General features: G+C 30.8%; 4 protein-coding genes across 10 annotated transcripts; 3 read left to right on the top strand and 1 right to left on the bottom strand.

Annotated features, from left to right (window-relative positions):
• Window positions 1-9,109: 9,109 nt before the first annotated feature.
• On the top strand, window positions 9,110-9,915 carry LOC105793490 (ethylene-responsive transcription factor ERF017; the record flags this gene model as incomplete). Its single annotated transcript, XM_012622396.2, has 1 exon — window positions 9,110-9,915. A coding segment is annotated over one exon (642 nt), but the record flags the coding sequence as incomplete, so codon positions are not given.
• A 3,097-nt stretch (window positions 9,916-13,012) lies between these two features.
• LOC105792949 (3-oxoacyl-[acyl-carrier-protein] synthase II, chloroplastic) lies at window positions 13,013-17,540 on the top strand. The gene is made up of 13 exons (XM_012621826.2): window positions 13,013-13,508; window positions 14,551-14,756; window positions 14,841-15,044; window positions 15,137-15,247; window positions 15,325-15,420; window positions 15,509-15,554; window positions 15,653-15,732; window positions 15,989-16,057; window positions 16,182-16,266; window positions 16,501-16,655; window positions 16,758-16,838; window positions 16,916-16,975; window positions 17,062-17,540. Exons 1-13 carry the CDS (start codon window positions 13,241-13,243, stop codon window positions 17,176-17,178), a joined length of 1,578 nt encoding a protein of 525 aa, XP_012477280.1. The 5' UTR covers window positions 13,013-13,240; the 3' UTR covers window positions 17,179-17,540.
• Window positions 17,541-18,300: 760 nt separating this feature from the next.
• On the bottom strand, window positions 18,301-22,805 carry LOC105792950 (peroxiredoxin Q, chloroplastic). Of its 7 annotated transcripts, XM_052634958.1 has the most exons (5): window positions 22,432-22,805; window positions 22,221-22,373; window positions 22,033-22,122; window positions 21,201-21,451; window positions 18,301-18,504 (listed from the first exon to the last, which is right to left on the bottom strand). In XM_052634958.1, exons 1-4 carry the CDS (start codon window positions 22,774-22,776, stop codon window positions 21,233-21,235), a joined length of 807 nt encoding a protein of 268 aa, XP_052490918.1. In that variant the 5' UTR covers window positions 22,777-22,805; the 3' UTR covers window positions 18,301-18,504; window positions 21,201-21,232. The 7 variants fall into 7 exon arrangements, with proteins under 7 accessions (XP_052490918.1, XP_052490916.1, XP_052490919.1 ...); XM_052634956.1 differs by lacking the exons at window positions 21,201-21,451; window positions 22,033-22,122; window positions 22,221-22,373 and adding exons at window positions 19,341-19,430; window positions 19,529-19,681 and having other exon boundaries at window positions 18,301-18,753; window positions 22,432-22,799; XM_052634959.1 differs by lacking the exons at window positions 21,201-21,451; window positions 22,033-22,122; window positions 22,221-22,373 and adding exons at window positions 19,341-19,430; window positions 19,529-19,666 and having other exon boundaries at window positions 18,301-18,753; window positions 22,432-22,777.
• Window positions 22,806-23,952: 1,147 nt separating this feature from the next.
• On the top strand, window positions 23,953-24,550 carry LOC105792953 (uncharacterized). Its single transcript, XM_012621831.2, has 2 exons — window positions 23,953-24,203; window positions 24,293-24,550. The coding sequence occupies exons 1-2, from the start codon at window positions 24,034-24,036 to the stop codon at window positions 24,426-24,428; spliced, it is 306 nt and encodes a 101-aa protein (XP_012477285.1). The 5' UTR covers window positions 23,953-24,033; the 3' UTR covers window positions 24,429-24,550.
• The last annotated feature ends 380 nt before the right edge of the window (window positions 24,551-24,930 follow it).

Below are 24,930 nucleotides of genomic sequence, written 5' to 3' on the forward strand. Positions count from 1 at the left end.
CATACATACATACATACATACATACATATGATTGAAGGATTTAAAATGAATGAAACATACATACATACATACATATATGAAACATAGAAAACTATAAATTATTTGAAGGCATTCCTTCGAACAAAATCAAAGTTTTAAATGTCAAAGTTGACGTCTTGGAATTTTGATAACTTAGATTTGTATCCATTATGGTGAGGCTTAAAGCATGTTTGACTGAGTTGGTGCCACAGTCAACTCGATCAATAAAATTATTTAAAAGTTATTTTTTTTATTAAAGTAATGAATATTAATATAAACATTTTATCATTTTATCTTATAATTTAATTATTGATAATTTTTTTGACAAATATAATATTTTTGAAGAAATCAAAATAATTTTAATATTACATTTTTCTTTTTCTTTTTTAATTTTTTAAGGTATTTACCGGAGCAAGTCTAGTAACTAATCATTCGCATTCTGTAGACCCATTAAGGGGTAGAATATTACAATTATCTTTTACTCACATGACAAAATTGAATGATTATTATGGTTTGAGGGCATCCTTCATGCTTCCTAAGGCAAGTATTGGCTAATATTGTCTTTTCAACTTTTTAGACATTAGAAAAGCAAGTTTAGGCCCAAAAGAGATTTATGCATTTCTAATGTTATGGGCTTTGGTGGATTGCCTTTTACTATAGGGCCCAAATTATTTACTTTTTAAAGAAATAACCATGCATTAAAGTGAATTTTTTTTATTACAATAATATCCCTTGAGAAAAGACAAAAACAAAAAACAATCAATTGATGTTGTACTCATTTCTAATTTATGAATATATTAAAATAATATAAACTTAAAAATTAGAATACTTATAAATAAAAATTCTAATGAAATATATATAAAAAAAAAAGTTGTGTACACCCCCGAAATCACAATGAACACGCGACATCAAACAAGTCGTTGGATAATGAAAATAGTCGTAAGACGTTGGAGTCATTTTTATATTGAATAAAATATTCTTGATCTTCCACAAATAAAACGATAATTGCAGGTCTCTCTCTTTTTATTGATCAATCATTATTATTTTTAAAATTTTTATCCTTAGTTTTTAAGTATAGTACAGTAGTTCAGGACTTGAAAACTTGAAAATTGTTTGTTAAATATTGTATGATATAAAATATTTTTGGTACGATTAGATACTACAAAACCAAAATATCATTATCCGATAGTGCAAATATTAGTATATATTAGCATAAAATATATTGACAACAATTCTATTGTCCAACAGTTGGTCTAATGTTATAAGTTCATTTTGATTTTAGGGTTTAATTTTTAAAACGAGGAATAAATATATATTTTTATAATTTATTAGAAGTTGCTTTGAATTTTCATAAGTTTTATAATGTATTATTGTTGTTATAAATTCATAAAGGTTGAAGGGCTGAAATAATAAATTTATTAATTTTAGGTGTGTCAATGCCACTAGCTGTCCCCTGTCTACATTCTTTCTTTATATGTGACTTGTGGATCAATAAAAGAATAAAAGAATTTATTTCTTTAAATTTTATTCAATAGGTTCATGCATATAACTAAGGACGCAGTGGGTTTGGCCCCTTAACTAAATGAGATAATATTAAATTTGGTCTTTTTTATTATTGATAATTTAATTTAATCTTTTGAAAATAAAAAAATTAGATTTAGCTCTCAAAATCTTGCCATTTATTTTTGATTCAAATGCCAAATTATTGGATTTGCTCCTTGGACTAATTCAGCCACATAGATAAATTTAAAAATATTAAGTAAGAATATTTTATATAATAGGAAATTTGGAATATAAATTTAGAGAAAAAACTAAAACTAAAACTCAATTCTTTAGAAGGTGAAAATTTTGATTTAACTAGTTTTAAATTATTGTTTAGTTCTCAATTTTCCTTTTTTTTATTGGTTATCTCTAGTTGTTTAATTGTGGAACCAACTAATTATCGATTTAGTGATAAAAGTGTCATAAATATTATTATGTTAGGAGTCAGATTACATTTTGCTCCTTCTACTAAAAAAATGGACAAATTAGTCCCTATACGTTAGCTCAAACAACAAACTGATCCTTTTGTTAAAAATCCGTCCATATTTTTCAGTTAAAAGATGGTCTCTATATGTCAATATAAGGTACACGTGGGTCTAGTTACTTCATCAACTTGGCTAATTTTTAACATTTGAAACGGATGAAGTTTTTAACAGAAATGACTAATTTTCTCTTTGATCTAATGTACAATGACTACTTTACCAATTTTTTTTATGAAAAGGGCAAAATGGAATAAATATATTTCAACAGCAAAATCATAAAAATCTTTCAAAATATAATTTTCTTAAATTGTAAATGTTACCTCTCTTAAGATTTGAATTTTCTTATGTTTTTTAAATAGTTTAGGGACTAAATTGATCTATAAAATAGTGGAGGAACTAATTTGATTTGATCTTTATATAGAGGGACCTATTGAGGAAATTAACCTTAAACCCCTGAAAATAGGGTACTTTATTAACAAAGTTAATTGCACTAAACATCCAAAAACTATGACCCTTTATAATTTATTAGAACTTGCTTTGAATTTTTCATAAGTTTTATAATTTATTACATCTTTATAAGTTTTTATGAATTTTTTTGTAATCTTTATAAGTTTATATAAATATTATTTTTCGAATATTTTTATAATATTTAATAGTTTTTTGTGATTTTTATGAGAAAAATATAAGATAGAGTTGGCACGTGTCGTCTTCTGATTGGTCTATCAACTGATTTGAACACTGAGCATGATTAATAACGAAAACCGTTAATGGAGGGGCTTGATTGATTTTTTGGGTTAACGACAGGGGGTTCAATTGGGTGTGAATTTAGTGCAGGGGATCAATTGATTTATTTTTTGTTTTTTCTTGACAGCCTTTTGTACCTTTAAGCCTTACTAATGCAATATTAGGATGAAAAATGATCAGGTTTGAACTTGTATCACCTAAATACTTTACGAGAACTCTAACCACTACTTCAAACAAATGTTAGCCATTAAAATGAAATTATTATTCAAACATTAAAGAATACATTTTTAGAGGTGACAGTCGCAAACCCTGAAAAAATTAATCTTTATTACTCAGGTTCGAGTCCCACCATATGTAATTGTGATGCGTGGTTTTCGGTCCTACCATGTGCGTATGCCATGTGTGAGTTTCATTAGATTCTTTGTCCATTGTACTTTATACTAGTTGAATTACATATTGTAATTGGTTGAACATAAATTTATATTTGTATTATAACTCGGAGCAAGGTTAGGGCTATAATCAAGCTAAGTCAAAACTTGTTGTTTGAATTTTTTTTAAATTTTGAGTAATTTAGATATAACGTGGAGTATATTTGAAACAGCTTAGATCTAATATGTTAAAAAGAAATAGATAATGCCCATAAAATGAGGACTAGCTTCGTTCAAGTATTAGTTACAAAATGTTCGCAATTAATCCACATGCTTTAAATATTCTCGACGTTAGATATAAGCTAGTTTTTAACACCATTGACACGACATTGACACTTCATTTAAAATTAGAGACTAATTTTTAGAATATGGTCCGTAGTTTGAGGATATCTTGTTGAAACAACACTTTAATTATTTGTTAAAAAATAGAGGTTTAAATGTCCACAAAGCCTTCTTAAAATAATTTAAAAAAAAATCAAATAAGCCCTAAAATACAGTTTTCCATAGAAGCCTTTAATGGTGTGGTAAATGACATGACGTTTAATGTGAAAAATACTAACATGGGTGACTCAATTACCACATCATCACTTAATGAGTCATTAAGGGCTACAACAAGAAACATATTTTTAGGGATCAATTGAATTGAGTTCAGCTTTCAAATAGAGACTTATTTGAAAATTTAAATATTTTACAAGGGCTTTTCCACATTTAAGCCAAAACTTAATTGTAGGAATTAAAAAGGTTAGACACGTGAATTTTGAATGAACAGTTAGAGGATATTAATGGTGTGATGAAAATAGGCACGTGGGGAATCAGAATTAGGCAACACTGATTTATCATCAATCTCGAGATCCATAAGATGCACTTGAAACAACGAATTAATTTTATTTTTATTTTTTCCATTAGGTCAATTTAAGTTGATTTTCCTCCCCAAGAAATTTAATATTGAAGATTTTGTAAACTTTTAAGATTTTTGTTATTTTGGTTATTATTAATTTTTAAAAGTGTTAAACTTTTTTTAATGAAAATATTGCCTTTTAACGATACTAGTGTGATAATTTGGGTTGACAGTTCACATGCACGTTAACAAATAAAATATTTTTTAAGAAAAAATAATGCATAAAAATTTTAAAATCAACATGAAGTACACGTGAATCATAATACATGAAAATTTAATATTTTCGTTTTAAAAAAATGTAAACGTTCAAAGTTAAATTTATTTTAAGCTTTAAATTGAAATGTATGAATTTAAAAAAATGATTTTAATCCATATTTATTATTATTATTAGTTGGATAATGATTATAATTATAAAAGGGGGATTGATTTGATGAAAAAAATAAAATAATTTTCTCGTGTGGAAATGCAAGGAGCAGCACTAGGAACAGTGAATCAAGTAATTGATGGTGATTTCTTATCAGTCTTTTGCAAGTAAGGTCAGTGTTTATATCAATTGATAGAGACTCAATGTAATTGTTCTCCTTTAACACCAATAAACAATATTGGTCTAATTTTGTTTTAGTCTATGTATTTGCATATTTAAAATTTAGTCATTTTTACATGAGTTAATTCCACGAAACATCCCCAAACTACAACCCTTATTCTAATTTGGTCCTCAAACATGAAAGCATTCTAATTTCATCCTCAAATTATCAGTGTTATATCAATAAAGTTCTTCCGTTGCTTTAAATGAGACGTTGGATCTTATGTGACATAATTTAAAATGAAAATTTTAAAGAAATTTGAATATTGTTCACTCTCTTGTTTATTTAATTTTACTATATATAATGTTTGAGAAACAATCTTTACATTTTAAATTATCATAATTTGATCTCTTTAGTTTTATAATCTCATTTATCGGTCCAGATTCATAACATCTAGAAACCATGCTAGTATGTCAATAAAACCTTGACTGACGAAGGTCCCTAGAGTTTCGAGATCATAGATTTTGACTCTCACATTGTGTAAATCATATACAAGTTCAATCAATATTTGACTCTGGTTTAAGTCTCGTCATACTAATTAAGTTAAAATATATTTTGATTATCAATCCAATCATGTCTTTTAGGAATTGATTTTGTTGATAGGTTATTATCAACCCATAATTTTATTACACTTGTTAGAGTTTGTGTGACCCGAATTCCGTCACTTGTTGAAGAAATAAATACCGCACAAGTTGAGTTCGTACAGAACTATATTTCTACTATTTTACTTTGATCAGAACAGTGCTTTTTAACCCTTAAATAGATGTAGTCGAAACTCCTTTTGTATCATTAATTTTTCAATATTAGTGAATTTATTCTCCTTTGTCCGTGATTTTTTCCAAAAGGATTTACACGTAAAATCAGTGTGTTCTTATTTTTCAAATGTTTAACAACTAGAAAATATGTTACCAAACCATTGAGGCCTTAACCTCGAAAAATCCAAGATCACACATTCGAATCTCACCTCGTGTAAATCATGTACAAATTCTCTCTAGATTTACTCTAGTTTAAGCCTACAAGTCATGTCCAAATCTATTTTGGGAACGTTTGACTATATCCAATTATGAATCCATTCATACTCGTCATTATTCAATTCTATTGATAAGTTGTTATCAACTCGGATTTTTTAAAGAAAAAAATCCACGTTAAGTAGCTAGCAACATCATAAATCTAAAAGGACGAAATTATATCAAATTAAATCATATAAAAACCCAAATTTATAATACAATCAAAACAAAATTTTACCCTAAAAGAATCATTCTAAATCTATGTTTAGCTTTCCGAAGAGATATGGATGATTTAGGTTATTTTCATACCCTTTCAACATCTTACTTTCCTAACAATAAGGATTTCCTAAGATTTAGGATCCAATTTTCTACATCCCACAATTTATTTATTTTTATAAATTATATTTTTTCTATAAACGTAAAAAATTATTATTTTTACAAATTACAAACCAACAATGATGATAATTTTCGAGGTAATTTAAATATAAATATTATATATATGATGCATAGTTATATTATTGTAATTTGTGTTATGGTTTTTATTATTATTTAAATTGTCGCTATGGATATCGTTATTACAAAAGGTTGGAGAAAATCATGACTGAAATTAGGACCATATGATTTTACAGCGCCGCAATTTTTATCTGTTTTGTTTTTACGTCTTATCAGTTGTCATAAAATCTATGAAGGATAATGATTGAAAATCACTAGATACTAGGAAGTAGGAATGAAGAAAAAGAAATATAATTTTTTATTAATAAAATCTTTTAAACAATGTGTGGATTATGGGGGGCAAATGACCAAAAAAAGCTTTTTTTTTTTTAATTTATCAAAATGGGCCAATTATTTAATTATTTACCGGAATAGTCCATTTTCCGCGAAATCGCGTCCACGTCGGCGCGATGTCAGGGTACGCGCCAGGAAATCGCATCCACGTCAGCGCGATTTACTTACGCGGACACAAATCGCGCCCTCTAGGACGCGATTTGCTGACGTGGACAGTTTCTCATTTTTAACTTGGAAAACTTTGAAAGGCCATAACAATTTTGAAGCTAAAAATGAGAAACTGTCCACGTAAGCAAATCGCACTGACATGGACGCGATTTCACGGAAAATGGACCATTCCGGTAAATAATTAAATAATTAGCCCATTTCGGTAATTTTTGAAAAAAATGAGCTTTTTTTGGTCATTTGCCCTATTATGGGTCCAAACATATTTAAAATAAATTAAAATTATTTGAATTAACGAGTTTTATTTTATTAATTAAATTGTTCTACGATGTTAGAGATGAATTGTAATTTTTTAATTAAAGTGTGATTTTATCGTTGTATTAAATTGAAATTTCATAAAGCTCGAAGGGCTGAAATAATAAATTTATTAATTTTAGGTGTGTCAATGCCACTAGCTGTCCCCTATCTACATTCTTTGTTTACATGTGACTTGTGGATCAATAAAAAGAATAAAAGAATTCATTTTCTTTGTATTAATTATTTATGTCGTGTTTGAAAGTCAAATTGGTTAAATCTTTATTTTTCATTCAATAGGTTCATGGGTATAACTAACCACGTAGTGGGTTTGGCCCCCCTTAACTAAATGAGATAATACTAAATTTGGTCTTTTTTTATTATTGATAATTTAATTTAATCTTTTGAAAATAAAAATTTTAAATTTAACTCTCAAAATCTTACCATTTATTTTTGATTCAAATGCCAAATTATTGGATTTGCTCCTTGGACTAATTCAGACACATAGATAAATTTAAAAATATTAAGTAAGAATATTTTATAAAATAGGAAATTTGGAATATAAATTTAGAGAAAATAAAAACTCAATTTTTAGAAGGTGGAAATTTTGATTTAACTAGTTTTTAATTATTGTTTAGTACTCAATTTTCCTTTTTTTTTTATTGGTTATCTCTAGTTGTTTAATTTCTCAATTGTTTAATTGTGGAACCAACTAATTATCGATTTAGTGATAAAAGTGTCATAAATATTATTATGTTAGGAGTCAGATTGCATTTTGCCCCCTCTACTAAAAAATAGACAAATTAGTCCCTATACGTTAGTTCAAACAACAAACCGATCCTTTTGTTAAAAATTCGTCCATATTTTTTTGTTAAAAGATGGTCCCTATATGTCAATATAAGGTACACGTGGCACGCCACGTGTAGCTGTCTGGTTACTTCATCAGCTAGGCCAATTTTTAACATTTGAAACGGATGAAGTTTTTAACAGAAATGACAAATTTCCTCTTTGATCTAATGTACAATGGCTACTTTACCATTTTTTTATGAAGAGGGCAAAATGCAAAAAATACATTTCAACAGCAAAATCATAAAAATCTTTCAAAATATAATTTTCTTAAATTGTAAATGTTACCTCTATTAAGATTTGAATTTTCTTATGTTTTTTTAATAGTTTAAGACTAAATTGATCTATTAAATAGTGGAGGAACTAACTTGATTTGATCTTTATATAGAGGGACCTAATGAGGAAATTAACCTTAAACCCCGAAAAATAGGATACTTTACTAACAAAGTTAATTGCATTAAACATCCCAAAACTATGACCCTCATTCTAAATTAATCTCAAACTATAACATATTCTAATTACATCCTCCAACTATTTACGTTATATCAACAAAGTCTTTCATTACTAAAATTGTTAATTTAATCGTTAAATGAAGTGTCGTGAAAAATTTATAGAAAAATGAATATATAAAATGGATGCTGTAAAAATATTGGTTTTGAAGTTTTTGAAGCTTTTACGAAACTATCATTCACTCTCTCTCTCTTCTTCTTGGTTTACTTTATCTTTAGTTTTAATTTTAAAACTTTTATACAAAAATATTTTACTTTTCTTTAAAATTATGTCACATAAGATTTTATGTGTCATTTAATGGTTAAATTAACGGTTTCAATAATGAAAGGACCTGATTAACATAACATCGATAGTTTTAGGATGTAATTAGAACATGTTAAAATTTAGAGACCAATTTAAAATGAAAGTCATAATTTGGGGATGTTTAGAGCAATTAACTTTATTGTCATGAAAAAGACAGTAATAAAGAGTTTTTAAAATATAAAATAAATAAATTTGGGCACGAGTAATACAAGGCCCACGTGGTGGAAAACATATCTCACACCTCCCCCTCGTAGCAACGTGGAAGTCCTTTAATGGGATGCCACGTGGCGTTCCCTATTACCGCTTTACGGCTACGAAAATCCAAATCATACGCGCCTCACTTATGTTTGACTGAACACTCTCCGGTCAGATTATCATCCATCAACTTCACTTCATCCCTAACCTTCCGCCACTCCATATATATATGTATAAAGAAGCCGCAAATTCCCATATTTGTTTCAAGGCAAAAAAAAAACAAGAAAACAAAAAAGAAACCAGTTAATCTCACTTTACTATAAAACTGGAGGACACAACAAAGGTGAAACAAAACACGGGCCGGAAACCCGAATCGGAGCGACCCGATTCGAGGTTCAAGGGTGCTCGGAAGCGGAAATGGGGGAAATGGGTATCGGAAATCAGGTTGCCGAACAGTCGTGAAAGGATTTGGTTGGGATCGTACGACACAGCCGAACAAGCGGCGCGTGCATTCGACGCGGCTCTTTTTTGCTTGCGTGGCCGTTCAGCGAAGTTCAATTTCCCCGATAATCCACCGGATATAGCGGGTGGTGGGTCATTAACGCATGCTGAAATCCAAGCCGTAGCTGCCCGTTTCGCCAATTCGGCTCCTCCGAGGACACATGCGGAGGAGCAATCCACGTCTGGGTTTCAAACGGAATCCCCTTCGCCATCGGTTTCGGTCGAGACCGTACGGGTCGACGGCGAGTTGCCGGTCGATGATGGGTCGTTTCTCGATGATTTGATAATGGGTTCGGGTCATTATGATTCGGGTTACGGGTTATTCCCTGAATTTGATGATTTTTCGAGTGATTTTACGGGATTATTGTCGGTGCCTAACATCGATTGTGAAGAAGATGATAATTTGGCTTGGAATTTAAATTCAGAACCTTTTCTTTGGAATTTTTAAAAAATTAAACTTAATTAATGGAGTTTTTATCCAAATATTTGGAGGGACCAATTTTTTTATGACCCATCCTTTCATCTATGTATGCATATACATATATGTACGATATTCTTGTTTTGAAAGTATTAGTTTAATGGAAGAATAAGGTAAAGCTAAGCATTCTAGTATGTTATTTCTTTTGGTAAAATTGTACAAAAGGTTCTCTTGATATTTATTTTAGTGGATTTAGTCCCTTTACTATAGACCAGTTTAAGGTTTGGGTTACATGACTAAAGCTTGAAGTGTAGCCCGTATTTGGGAGGGTTTGGAGAAAAAAATAAATAAACCTTAAAAACTAGCTTATGCAAGAAATTAAACTTGTTTAAAATACTAGTTGGGCATAAGCTTCAACTAGGGTGTGCACTTTTTGGATTTAATCTAATTAGATTTGGTGGTCATCTAAATTAGTTCGGTTAATCAGTTGGCCATCAAATCTAATTCTATCGGGATTGGTTAAAGATTTTTTGAAAATTTAATTATCAATTATTTTGGTTCAAAATCGAGTATTTGATTAAATTAATTGAAATTATATATTATGGATCCAACATATTAGATAGGCCCAATACATTATATAAGCCCAAAAATAAAAATTAAAGCTTTATATATATTATAACGGGCTTTAAAAATATTATGAAAAATAAAATAAAACTTAAAACAAACAAAAAAAGTTTAAAAAATAAGAGAAAGAAATGCATAAAATATCAGTTAATTTGGTTAACTGCTCAAATTAACTAAATTTATTTTGGTCGGTTAATATGCTTCTAAAAAACCAGTTCAGATAACAGTTAGATATTTTAAATTTTGATTAATTTGATTAATGATAGTTCAAATCGAATATTAACCAAACCGACGTTTTGAATACCCGAACTCCAACATCTAGGAGTCAATCTTGGCTCAAGCTTGTTTTAAATATTGTAGTATAATGTTTTGTTTTATGGAATGTAGTAGTTTTCTTTACTCGAACTATATAAGTTATTTTGAATATAATATATTTGTAATATATTACATGCATAAATTTTATAAAATAGTTTAAAATTAAATAGAATTGAAAATTAAAATGCTAATTATCCGATGATTGGATTATAGTTTTTCAATCTAAAAAGTAAGGACTAAATCTTAAACATTCTGAAAAGTATAGGAATCGAAAGCATGTTTTTAACCAATATATTTTATATTGGTTCATATACATTACGAAAGTTGTGGATTTAGTCTCCGTCCTTTAATTTGATTAATTTTAGTACCTATACTTTCAATTTTGAAATTTTAATCTCGACCCAAATAATAGCAGTTAAATTCATTTGCTTAAATTCAATTACCATACAATTTGTAGATTTAATCTATATTCACCAATTAGGTCATTCTAAATCCTGTACTTTTCAAAATTTGAATTTTCATTATTAAGATAAATGATAGTCATTAATCCATTAACTAGTTTTTAGTGAGTTATATGTGGAAATAACAAGTGATATAATATTACGATATGGCAATATATTTGCCGCATCAAATTTTGAAAATAGCAGAGATTAATGAATCTAATAATTGTCGTTCAAAAAAACTAAAATTTTAAATTTTGAAAAATATAAATGCTAAAAACAATCAAAATTTAAAATTCATAACTTTCGTAATGTACAAGGACTAATAGTAGAATTTAACTTAACTTAAAAGATTTATATGGCAAAAAAGTGTAATCTTGGTCACCAATTTGTTGACTTTTCAGCTGAATGGTCTTCACTGTAGTTTCTTCAATAAGTTTGGTCGGCGGCCTAACGATTTTTACAGGTGAGTCCAATTATTTAATTTGGAAAATTTTTATTTTGGACACATTAATTGATTTCTGGTCAGATAAATTTAAATTATTTGTTTAATTTAGTATCGGATCTAAGTCAATTTAAGTTTAAATCAATTTAGATCGGATGAGATTATGTTCTTGATTTTTATTAAATAAATTGGATTAAATTTAAATTGATAAATGATTAAAAGTCTAAATTACAAATACAACACTTATTTTAATAATAAATATAAATAATATTTAAATAGCAGGTAATATAACTATATTGTTATAAAATTTGTGTTTATTTAGAATAAAATTTTATTTTTAATAAAATATAATGAGAGGCGAGTTCAAGTATAAGGAATATTCTCTTTCAGTTTTTGCTTTTCATATATTATTTATAAAAGAAATCATTAATAAATTTAATAGTTCTCATTTATATTAAGGTCAAAATTTTACGCATGGTACCAAATTAATAATAGACTTTAACCAAACATATGTAACTGTTACCATTTGGATTAGAATCAAAATATCAAAATTTGAAAAGTACACAAATTAAAATTGATAAAATTAAAATATAAGGATTAAATTGATAATTTGCATAAAATGGAGGGACTTAATAGCAAAAATTTGGCAAAAGAAACGGTCTTTTTCACTCACCTAACGGAGCATATGCTGAGTGATTCTAACATTATAAGGAATCGATTCATATCTTTGAGAAAATATTATTTAATTTCAGGTTTAACTTATTATTATTATTTTCTTGGTTAAAATGTAATATGGGTCCTTGTACGCTTTACAAATTTTAAATTTAGTCCTCTACTTTTAAGATTTCAAAATTTAGATCCAATTGTTAAAACTATTAACTTTTTCTCTTAATTTTGTTGGTGTGATATTTAAAAAAAATACTCACTTGGTATCAATGTAATTAAAAAAATGACGTTGTAATGAACCTAAATTTAACCAAATAATTTTAACGGTGTTAATAATTAGATCTAAATTTTGAAACATGAAAACTAGAGGACTAAATTCCTAGAAATAAAAACACAAGGAGTAAATTTCAAATTTACGAATAGTACAGGGACTTATAACAAATTATAACATTTTTCTTTGCAATCGTTGGTTCGATATTTACGATGTTTCAACCAATTACAGTCAAAATCCAAATTGTTTTTAAATTCATTATTTTCATCAAATATAAATAAATTATTTTTGTATCGATTCCACTCTAACTTAAATACTTTCCTCGTGACATATGATATAAATTTATACACTGATAATGTATAATTAAATACTTTTTGAAATAAAATTATATAATTAATCTTTTTTAACAATTAATTAAAATTATATTAATGTAAATCCTATAAATTTACATATTTAACACAAATATCAAATTACAATAAAAATTACTTTAATTTTATGATTTTTGTTGCTCTATGGTTCTTTATATTTTTCAGTCGAGCTCTCTCAGTTGAAAAAATAAACAACCCAAAAAAAGAAGTCTGAGATTTGCCCAGATTCAAAAGCTATTTAATTGATCTTTTTTTTTTCATCATTTTCTTAAAAAAGTTTCAGTTTTTGTTTCATTGATGAGTTGCTAGATTTTGTTTTCATTATAATCCAAACCCAAATCCTCAAAACTCTTAAAGTTTCAATTTTTGTTTTGTTTTTTCTTTATTGGGATGGCATCTTCATCATCACTGGTAAGTCCACTATGTAATCAGTCACAGTCTCCACTGCTCCACTGGATTGGGGATAGAAGGAAAGCTTTTATTTCTCCTCCATGCAACGGCGGCTCAGCCACCAGCAAAGATGGTGGTGCTTTTGAGCCATGTAATGAGTATTATTCCTCCAAAAATGGCAGCTTTTCTTCTTTCTTTGGGTCCAAAAATGTTTCCTTCAATATTAATCACAAGCACCCAAGGCTCAATCGAGGTGTTGCCCGATCTGGTACAAATTTTTTTGCGGCTTTTCCAATCTGGGTTTTTGTTTTTTTGGGTTCTTTTTAGCTGTTTTTATTTGTTTAATATCTGACAAATGTTTAATTTTCTTTATACATACATACATAGCTGATTAGTTTTACGATGATATGAATATGTTATGTAGCCATCATGTTATTTGGAAGGTGATGTTCTAAGCTGTTGCTTCAAGTCGACTCTATATACATACATACATGCACACACACACACACATACATATGTATATATATAGCTGATTGGTTTTATGATGATATGAATATGTATCCACCCATGTTCAATATGTTGGTAAATATATCATGGAGGTACTTGTATCGGGAGTCAATTCCATTTTGCCTCCCTTTACTCCAAAAATGTGTAATAAATTAAATCTATAGGTTAGATTAAAGAACAAATTAATCCTTTCGGTTATTGTACTTCATATTGACTTACAAAGGACCAGTTTTTAACAGTGGAAATGGGTGGATTTTTAATACAAAGACCAGTTTGCTCTTTGATCTAACTTAAAGGGATTAATTTGCTCATTTTTTTAGTGTAAGGGGCAAAATGCAATCTAACTGTTAGTACAAGGAGCTCCATACTTTTACCTCAATATGTTCTAAGCATATTCATGTATTAGAGGGTAATATTTTCGTAAATATATGTATATGTATTATAGCTGATTAGTTTTATGATGATATGAATATGTATCAACCATGTTCGATATGTTCTAAGCTTATTCATGTATTAGGAGGATCATATTCTCATATCCATATTTGAAAACGCATTGAGCACACCTTGTAGCATAGGTTCACGTTTACTATATTATAAGCATTAAATTGTAGGCATCATAGATTTATCTTTAGTCTTTGGTTTTATTTCAGACATGTTGCCATAAACTGGTTGTATTTATTGTCTTTTTCATGGATTTGCCGCCACCTTTATATCTTAATTGAACTTTTATGGATTTTTTCTAAAAAAATTTACCAGTTAAATTATGTGTAATCCGCCGTTTAATTCATTTAAAAATAACATAGGACAAGCCATGGCTGTAGCCGTGGAACCGGCGAGAGAGATCAGGACAAAACAGAAACCTCCTACGAAGCAAAGACGTGTTGTTGTGACTGGGATGGGAGTAGTAACTCCGCTTGGCCATGACCCCGATGTTTTTTATAACAATTTGCTTGAGGGTGCTAGTGGTATAAGTGAAATTGAGGCTTTTGACTGTGCCCAGTTTCCAACCGTAAGTGTGTTTTTGCCTTCGGGTCTTTTGTTTGTTGTTATTTCTACAAGTGCTTGTTCTTAGTGCTCTCGTTTTTGTCTCTAGAGAATTGCCGGAGAAATCAAATCTTTATCGGCCGATGGATGGATAGCACCAAAACTATCCAAAAGGATGGACAAATTCATGCTTTATATGCTTATTGCTGGAAAAAAAGCATTAGAAGACGGTGGTGTAACCGAAGATGTAATGGAGGAATTAGATAAAGAGAAATGTGGAGTTTTGATCGGTTCGGCAATGGGTGGTATGAAGGTAATGCTTCTTAAAAACGGGATTCTTTGCAATCTAGTGTTTCTTTCTTTGTCCGTATATTTATTCATTTAGTTGGTTTATGGAATGGACAGGTTTTCAATGATGCAATTGAAGCACTGAGGATTTCGTATAGGAAAATGAATCCGTTTTGTGTACCATTTGCTACTACAAATATGGGTTCCGCAATGCTTGCAATGGATTTGGTTAGCCTAAATTTAGACTATGCAGTGTTAAGAGTTTACCTTGATCATCGAGCTTTAAACTTGCGGTTTTTTTTCAGGGATGGATGGGTCCTAACTATTCGATCTCCACCGCATGTGCTACGAGCAACTTTTGTATCTTAAATGCAGCAAATCACATGATTAGAGGCGAAGCTGTAAGTCAAGCCAAAAAAAGAAAATTCCAATTTTTACAATATAATTCCGAATTTACTATATATCTGAGGTATTTGAAACAAATTGTAGGATATGATGCTCTGTGGTGGCTCTGATGCAGCAATTATACCCATCGGTATCTCTTTCTTGTCTCAGTTTCTTATTTAACACCATTTTATTATTTTTTAACTTGGTAAAACCGGACATACTCCGTTTTATGATGTTTTAATTCAGGGTTGGGAGGATTTGTCGCATGCAAAGCACTGTCCAAGAGGAACGGTGATCCTACAAAAGCTTCACGTCCATGGGATGTTGTAATGTTTTGATAACTCTTGAGCTTACGGACCTTCAATTTTCCTTTTGTTGTCAGTTCTATCTCCATGTTAACGAATAAAAGCAGTAAAACCAGAGAATGAGTTAACAGAGTAAACCGCATTTAACCTAATGATTATTATCAAATTTACTGTATATTTATCGAGTGTTTTCTAAAAGCCAATTATTCATCTCACGTAAATTTTTTGTCCGGTTTATGCGTTATTTACCTTGATAGTGGTTCTAATTTATGCTCAGAATCGTGACGGGTTTGTCATGGGGGAAGGTGCTGGGGTTCTGCTTTTAGAAGAGTTGGAGCATGCTAAGGTACATCCATGTTAACCTGAGTTATAAGTTTGAAACTCCGGTTTGTTTTGAGTTTACCGAAAATATAAGATGAGTTCCAATCTTTGAAGGAAAATTTACCAAGTTTAGGTTTCTAATTTTGCAGAGGCGAGGAGCGACTATCTATGCCGAATTCCTCGGTGGTAGCTTCACTTGTGATGCTTATCACATGACCGAACCACACCCGGATGGTAATAAGCTAGATCTCTATTACTACAAGTCGTTACGTTTTTGCATTAGCTATTTCCGATGGCAGTGCCATGAAAACCAGGCCAGAACTTGTAACCTACATGCTTAAGCAGTACTCGACTTAGCCTTTTTTAGGCACTTAGGTGAACTTGATTTTTGTTTTTTGCTTCTGTAGCAGCAAATTATACTGTTTTAAAACATTAAAGTGACGTTCATCTCGTGAAATCTGAAAACAGGAGTCGGTGTTGTTCGCTGCATAGAAAAGGCTTTGGCTCAGTCTGGAGTACCTCGAGAAGATATAAATTACATTAATGCTCATGCTACGTCTACACCATCCGGAGACATTAAAGAGTACCAAGCTCTCCTACATTGTTTCGGCAAAAATCCCGAGGTTAATTTTTCGTAGTTTTCTCTAATGATTCGATCTTTGTCCGTAACCTATTTCTGATATTTCTGCATTGTGATTTTTGATAAAATATCTGGTTATTTGCAGTTAAGAGTGAACTCCACTAAGTCGATGATTGGTCACCTACTTGGAGCTGCCGGCGCTGTGGAAGCCGTTGCAGCGGTACAGGTATGCAATTCAGAGATTTCATTATGCTTTTTTCCGAACCTAAACATCGGCTCGGTAATGTCTTATTTCTTGTGTAGGCGATAAGAACTGGTTGGGTTCATCCAAATATCAACCTTGAAAACCCGGACCAAGAAGTGGTACATTACCCCTTCCCCTCTTTCTTTTCTTGGATGTTAGAAGTTTTTGCTTCATGACATGTTAAATCAAGCTTGTATCTTTTCAGGACACAAATGTGCTCGTTGGACCAAAGAAAGAAAGGTTGAATGTCAAGGCAGCCTTGTCCAATTCTTTCGGGTTTGGTGGCCACAACTCCTCGATCATATTTGCTCCGTACAAGTAAAAAAAAAGAACATAGTCCAAGCATCGCTCGTCCCGGGTTACCGTAGCTGCTGTTGTACGTAAATTCTATCGGCTATTTGGTCAGGAAAAGTGTTAATATAGGTCAGCTACATCGTGCAGAAGACTCGAGAAACCTCGTCTATCGACAAACACCGGTCCGGAAAAAGGGTTATCATAGGGAGAAAGATGATGTTTAAGAGTTCATTGTTGTGTTTTAAAGATCTCATATTTTCTACTAAATTTTAAAGCTACGATGGAAATTTTGGATTTTTAGTTGATAGGGGCCATGGAAGCGCAAGTATTTTCATGCATTAAAGTAAATATGGGTAAATTTATGGTTTTGGTCCTTTTGTTATGGTTAAATTCGAGATTTAATATCTTTACTTCAATTAATGCGATTATAATGTGTTAATTCAAATGAACCCATAAAGGAAAATAATGTGTTGGTTAAAATAATTAATACTAATGATGAGTTGGATAATCTACGTTTAAAATAGCTTTAATAATATACGTTTGATTGCCTTGCTATATATTTGTCTTAATCTTTTGCATTCAATTAGATTTGTGCTCAAATAAAAATAAAAATTTATTTTTCTACATATGTATCTAATTTCCTTTATGTAAATAAATTCTTGTTGGAAGGTTTTTAAAATTGAATGCGTGGTCGAATTAATCCAATCACCAATTTTCAATTTAACCGGTTCTAGGGATAAAGTTAGAATTTTATTTTTGAGGTAGAATTAAGTTACATACTTTTATGAGAGTTATGATACAATTTCACCATTTTAGTAGCTCATATATTTATAATTTTAGAAATGTTAAATTAAAATTCTATCAATTTTTGGGGTCAAAATATAATTTTACTATGTACTAACTTGTAATTTTATAAAATTTAAAAGGCCAAAATTGTAATTCCTATTTTAAGAGGCCAGGGTCACTACTCACTACTAGCCTCTTTATTGTAATCCCCATTTTTAATATAAATTTACCAATGGATTAAATTTGGATACAATTAGATTTGATGATAAAATTAATTATTAAAACTTGAAAATAAATTTATTAATTTTGATCTAAATTCAAAATTCAATTAGAAATTAAACTTAATTACATAAAAGAATTTGAATATTTGAAGCATTTATGGATTCCCATTAGATTTAAAACAACATCAAACTATGTTCTCAATTGAACATAATACAATTTACACATAATTCTCCTACATTGTAAGAATCCATGAGACCAAGATTTGCACCTTAATTTCCAACAACACAAATGATCAGCTGGTCCAAAAAACACAGCTACAGAATCATACCAAAAAAAAAAAACACAACTTGTCTAACCCCAAGAGCACATATGTTTTTTACAAACTTTGAAGTATTTTCAAGGTTTCGTCGATATGTTTCTCCGGCTGAAACTGGTTGTTGTAAATGAGTTGAACAACCCCTTTTTTGTCGAGAACATATGTTTGTCTTCCAGGCAATGTTCCGAATAGATCCGATGGAACTCCCCACTCTTTCCTCACCTTGTTGCCCTCGTCGCTTAGCAACGTAAATGGTAGCCTGTATTTCTTGGCAAAGTTCTTATCCAATCGGAAACAAAAACCGTCAGTTTTTCCGAGTGATTTGGATGCCATTTCAATAATTGTAAATGCAGACATCATACAAAAACAATTAACTCGTTTTGCATATAATGTTCGAACCGCGAAAAAGCAGATCAAAATGTTTCTAGACAACCAAACCATCCTACATGCAGAAACTAGAATCCCTTTAGCGTGATGCTGAAGATATGGCTCCGTAGGCTCGGATTGTATTTTACCTCTTTATCCGATAATAGATAAATTAATCTTTATACTTTAAATCAAACAATAAATTAGTCATTTCTATTAAAAAATCTTTTTGTACTGTTAAAAACTGATATGACAGACTAAGAACTAAATTTTTCATTTTTTGAAGGAAGGAGGATAAAATACAATCTTAAAGACATCCGTGCCACTATAGAAATAGATAAAATTTTTAAAAGAATGATGAGTTTACAATCTAACTCTTACTTAGTTACTCCATGGACATCGTCCATGGTTGTTTTGCCAACTAATCACCAATTTATTTTCCCGCGAAAATTTGAAACACAACCATATACATTTTCAACTCAAAATCATACAAATTTTACCTTGTGAGATTCTGCACTATCAACACTTATCCCAATAACTTCAGCTCCAGCTTTCTTAAACTTCTCATAAGAATCTCTAAAAGCACACGCCTGTCCAATTTACACAACCAAAAGTCAAGCATCAACAATGGCTTCCACACGCACACACACAAAAAACCAATTCTTTTTTTTTAAATAAAAACAATCACCTGTTTGGTGCAACCAGGGGTTTCATCAGCAGGGTAAAAATAAACCACAACAGGCTTCCCTTTAAACTTTGAAAGGCTTACAGTTTTCCCATCTTGATCTTTCAAAGTAAATGCTGGAGGAACTGCACCTTTATTCACCTGCCCCAAAAAACCCTAAATTCATAAACGGTCAAACAAAACAACAAAAACCCAAAATCAATCAACAATGTACCTTAGCAGAAATCGAGGTTTTAAAAGTGGAAAAACGAGGGATTGAAAGAGAAGAAGAGTGAGAGAATTTAAGGCCGTGAAATTGAGACTGTGATGACTTGGTGAGAATTGGGATGGATTTAGAAAGTGACAATTGGGGCTTTGAAGTGTGAGAAGGGAATAATGAAGCCACTGTGTGGCTTGAAAGACTGAGAGAAGAAGCCATTAATGGGTTTAGTGAAGAAAAGGGAAGCTTTTTTGTGTTCGGTTGGATTTTGAAGAAGAAAAAGATAAGAGATTGGTGATGGGTGAATGGTTATTGGATCATAGGGGATATGGGAGAAGAATGGTGAATGATGATAGATCATCGGCGTGGACAATTGGTGTCCCCTAAAATCTTTGCCGATTCCATGCGTTAAGTGTAATGAAGAATTGGGTAAATTTGGAGTTTAGTCATTTATATACCTTTTAAATTATTAAAATTATTATCTATGATCGGTAATGTTATTGGTTTGTTTCCGTACGTGGATGCTAAAAGAGATTTTTTAGGGTTAAATTACTATTTGGGGCCTGAATTTGATAATACTTCTTTCATTGAGCTTGAACTTTTTTATTCAAGTTAGTCCTTGAATTTAGCCATTGTTCTCACATGGGGCCTAAACCTCTTTTATCCAAGTTATTTCCTTGTAAAGTGAAAATCCTAAAATTCAAACATCAATGTGGGAATAATTATCAAGTTCATGCCTCAATGCGTAAACAATTACTTAATTCACACCCAAGTATGAGAACTTGTTGGAAGGTTTTAAAATTGAATGCGTGGTCGAATTAATCCAATCACCAATTTTCAATTTAACCGGTTCTAGGGATAAAGTTAGAATTTTATTTTTGAGGTAGAATTAAGTTACATACTTTTATGAGAGTTATGATACAATTTCACCATTTTAGTAGCTCATATATTTATAATTTTAGAAATGTTAAATTAAAATTCTATCAATTTTTGGGGTCAAAATATAATTTTACTATGTACTAACTTGTAATTTTATAAAATTTAAAAGGCCAAAATTGTAATTCCCTATTTTAAGAGGCCAGGGTCACTACTCACTACTAGCCTCTTTATTGTAATCCCCATTTTTAATATAAATTTACCAATGGATTAAATTTGGATACAATTAGATTTGATGATAAAATTAATTATTAAAACTTGAAAATAAATTTATTAATTTTGATCTAAATTCAAAAATTCAATTAGAAATTAAACTTAATTACATAAAAGAATTTGAATATTTGAAGCATTTATGGATTCCCATTAGATTTAAAACAACATCAAACTATGTTCTCAATTGAACATAATACAATTTACACATAATTCTCCTACATTGTAAGAATCCATGAGACCAAGATTTGCACCTTAATTTCCAACAACACAAATGATCAGCTGGTCCAAAAAACACAGCTACAGAATCATACCAAAAAAAAAAAACACAACTTGTCTAACCCCAAGAGCACATATGTTTTTTACAAACTTTGAAGTATTTTCAAGGTTTCGTCGATATGTTTCTCCGGCTGAAACTGGTTGTTGTAAATGAGTTGAACAACCCCTTTTTTGTCGAGAACATATGTTTGTCTTCCAGGCAATGTTCCGAATAGATCCGATGGAACTCCCCACTCTTTCCTCACCTTGTTGCCCTCGTCGCTTAGCAACGTAAATGGTAGCCTGTATTTCTTGGCAAAGTTCTTATCCAATCGGAAACAAAAACCGTCAGTTTTTCCGAGTGATTTGGATGCCATTTCAATAATTGTAAATGCAGACATCATACAAAAACAATTAACTCGTTTTGCATATAATGTTCGAACCGCGAAAAGCAGATCAAAATGTTTCTAGACAACCAAACCATCCTACATGCAGAAACTAGAATCCCTTTAGCGTGATGCTGAAGATATGGCTCCGTAGGCTCGGATTGTATTTTACCTCTTTATCCGATAATAGATAAATTAATCTTTATACTTTAAATCAAACAATAAATTAGTCATTTCTATTAAAAATCTTTTGTACTGTTAAAACCGATATGACAGACTAAGAACTAAATTTTCATTTTTGAAGGAAGGAGGATAAAATACAATCTTAAAGACATCCGTGCCACTATAGAAATAGATAAAATTTTAAAAAGAATGATGAGTTTACAATCTAACTCTTACTTAGTTACTCCATGGACATCGTCCATGGTTGTTTTGCCAACTAATCACCAATTTATTTTCCCGCGAAAATTTGAAACACAACCATATACATTTTCAACTCAAAATCATACAAATTTTACCTTGTGAGATTCTGCACTATCAACACTTATCCCAATAACTTCAGCTCCAGCTTTCTTAAACTTCTCATAAGAATCTCTAAAAGCACACGCCTGTCCAATTTACACAACCAAAAGTCAAGCATCAACAATGGCTTCCACACGCACACACACAAAAAACCAATTCTTTTTTTTTAAATAAAAACAATCACCTGTTTGGTGCAACCAGGGGTTTCATCAGCAGGGTAAAAATAAACCACAACAGGCTTCCCTTTAAACTTTGAAAGGCTTACAGTTTTCCCATCTTGATCTTTCAAAGTAAATGCTGGAGGAACTGCACCTTTATTCACCTGCCCCAAAAAACCCTAAATTCATAAACGGTCAAACAAAACAACAAAAACCCAAAATCAATCAACAATGTACCTTAGCAGAAATCGAGGTTTTAAAAGTGGAAAAACGAGGGATTGAAAGAGAAGAAGAGTGAGAGAATTTAAGGCCGTGAAATTGAGACTGTGATGACTTGGTGAGAATTGGGATGGATTTAGAAAGTGACAATTGGGGCTTTGAAGTGTGAGAAGGGAATAATGAAGCCACTGTGTGGCTTGAAAGACTGAGAGAAGAAGCCATTAATGGGTTTAGTGAAGAAAAGGAAGCTTTTTTGTGTTCGGTTGGATTTTGAAGAAGAAAAAGATAAGAGATTGGTGATGGGTGAATGGTTATTGGATCATAGGGGATATGGGAGAAGAATGGTGAATGATGATAGATCATCGGCGTGGACAATTGGTGTCCCCTAAAATCTTTGCCGATTCCATGCGTTAAGTGTAATGAAGAATTGGGTAAATTTGGAGTTTAGTCATTTATATACCTTTTAAATTATTAAAAATTATTATCTATGATCGGTAATGTTATTGGTTTGTTTCCGTACGTGGATGCTAAAAGAGATTTTTTTAGGGTTAAATTACTATTTGGGGCCTGAATTTGATAATACTTCTTTCATTGGAGCTTGAACTTTTTTTATTCAAGTTAGTCCTTGAATTTAGCCATTGTTCTCACACTGGGGCCTAAACCTCTTTTATCCAAGTTATTTCCTTGTAAAGTGAAAATCCTAAAATTCAAACATCAATGTGGGAATAATTATCAAGTTCATGCCTCAATGCAGAAACAATTACTTAATTCACACCCAAGTATGAGAACAATTACCAAATACAATTACCTCTTTATTATTATTTTTCTCCTTTTCTTTTTCTTTCTTTACCTTATTTATTCGAGACCAATGTTGGTGTGACTCACTACCACTATAGGGTCAAATGTGCTGTACGACTTAGGCCTAAACACTACCAAGCGCAAATGTCTATATTTTCTTAGGGTAGGTTTGGATGGGCGATTGGGTGCGGTGCGGTGCGTTTAGCTTATTTTTTGTCTCATGCTACAGTATCTAATCTCACCGCCACTGCTGTTTTTACTCTAATCGCAGGTAAACGCACCGCCCATCCAAACTCACCCTTAATAGGTAGTTATACGTTATGCATGGCTGGTTTCAACTAGGTGCTTTTACTCTTTCAAAATTGTCATCTCAAGCTTATTAAAGTCAAGATACAAATCCTAACTAAAGAGAATATTGACCGGATGAAGAATTTGTGTTGGTACGAGCAATATTTCGAAAAATTTTCCAAAAGAATTGACCTCCCTTCAACAATGCTAATACCCTCTTCAGTAAACTTGTCTAATTTGCCTAATTTAGTATTTTTATTTTAAAGTTTTTTTTTAAAAATTTTTAATATTCAACTAATAATTAATTCCAACTGAAGTAAACCCAAAATAAATTTATTTCAAAAATAAAATCCCAATCCAACCTTTTATGAAATGTACCATTGAGCCACATAGCCATCACTAGACTTTGGCCCAATCCTTTAATTATAGAGCAAGGCTCAATGCGTTTATTTTGAGTTCGAAAATTTGAAATATTAACAACTAAAGGAAAAAAAAAAAGAGGGATTTAGGGTTTTCGGCAATTGAACATCAACAATGGAAGGATTACAGAATCTGGTCCGTTCCTTCCCAAAGGACACAAAATCAGGTTCCCCTTCTTTCTTTCCCGAACTCCCCTACAATCTTCGCGGCGGAGGAGGTAGTGGAGGAGCAGCCGGCGCTTCTTCCGTTGATACAGCTCGTGTTTTAGTCAGCAGGCCTCCGAGGTATATTATCCATCGTCCATTTCAATCAACTTAACCTCTAATTACTTAACAATAATCCTTGCAATCTATCTCGCTTTCGAATTTTGCAGGCAAGTTGTTTCGCTGTGGACGTGTTCAAAACTCTGTGGATTTTGCTTCGTCGCCGGAATCATCGTCGGTTACTCCCTCAAACGCCGTGTACGGCTCTGGGCTTCCAAGCTTCTCAAGCGATTAAAAGATGATTAGTGTAATGTTATTAACCCTTTCAAATCCTCTTAGATTTTTCGAATATGTTTTTTCTTTCTTTTTTAAAATTTCTGCCATGGAATTTCAAGAAATGCAAGAAATAGTTTAAATTTTCAGTGCTATATATGGTACATTTACATCTCCGATCATGATTATGCAAATGCGCCTCGAATTTCTTGGGTTATATTTGTATCAAATTAATTTGAATTTAATCGATTTAAAGTTCATATTTTCGAGTCATCTCTATTTAGTTCAATTTAGGATTGAGATTTTGAGTTCAGGTAAATTGTATTGTTTTAATAATTTTGGCTTGAATTTGTGTTCTAATCTCACATTTACCAAAAATATCATCTCGGATAAATCTCAAAATTATAAATTAAAATTTATTCACCGTGTAATTTATTATATAAATTTTAGTGCAATTATACACATATAACTTTAGTTTTATGAAACTTTAAGAAATAAATTTTTAATTTTTAATATAATTATTTTTAATACAATA

This window comes from Gossypium raimondii, chromosome 8 (genome assembly GCF_025698545.1).
Source record: "Gossypium raimondii isolate GPD5lz chromosome 8, ASM2569854v1, whole genome shotgun sequence".
NCBI lineage: Eukaryota > Viridiplantae > Streptophyta > Magnoliopsida > Malvales > Malvaceae > Gossypium > Gossypium raimondii.

Excerpts from the sequence above, each read along its gene's own strand:
- LOC105792953 (XM_012621831.2), top strand. The coding sequence starts at position 24,034 with ATGGAAGGATTACAGAATCTGGTCCGTTCCTTCCCAAAGGACACAAAA. Across the intron at positions 24,204-24,292 it reads TTAGTCAGCAGGCCTCCGAG|GCAAGTTGTTTCGCTGTGGA; the intron begins GTATATTATCCA and ends CGAATTTTGCAG.
- LOC105792950 (XM_052634958.1), bottom strand. The coding sequence starts at position 22,776 with ATGATCTATCATCATTCACCATTCTTCTCCCATATCCCCTATGATCCA. Across the intron at positions 22,123-22,220 it reads CCCCTGGTTGCACCAAACAG|GCGTGTGCTTTTAGAGATTC; the intron begins GTGATTGTTTTT and ends TAAATTGGACAG. Across the intron at positions 21,452-22,032 it reads ATAGTGCAGAATCTCACAAG|AACTTTGCCAAGAAATACAG; the intron begins GTAAAATTTGTA and ends CGATTGGATAAG.
- LOC105792949 (XM_012621826.2), top strand. The coding sequence starts at position 13,241 with ATGGCATCTTCATCATCACTGGTAAGTCCACTATGTAATCAGTCACAG. Across the intron at positions 16,058-16,181 it reads AAGAGTTGGAGCATGCTAAG|AGGCGAGGAGCGACTATCTA; the intron begins GTACATCCATGT and ends CTAATTTTGCAG. Across the intron at positions 16,976-17,061 it reads AAAACCCGGACCAAGAAGTG|GACACAAATGTGCTCGTTGG; the intron begins GTACATTACCCC and ends GTATCTTTTCAG.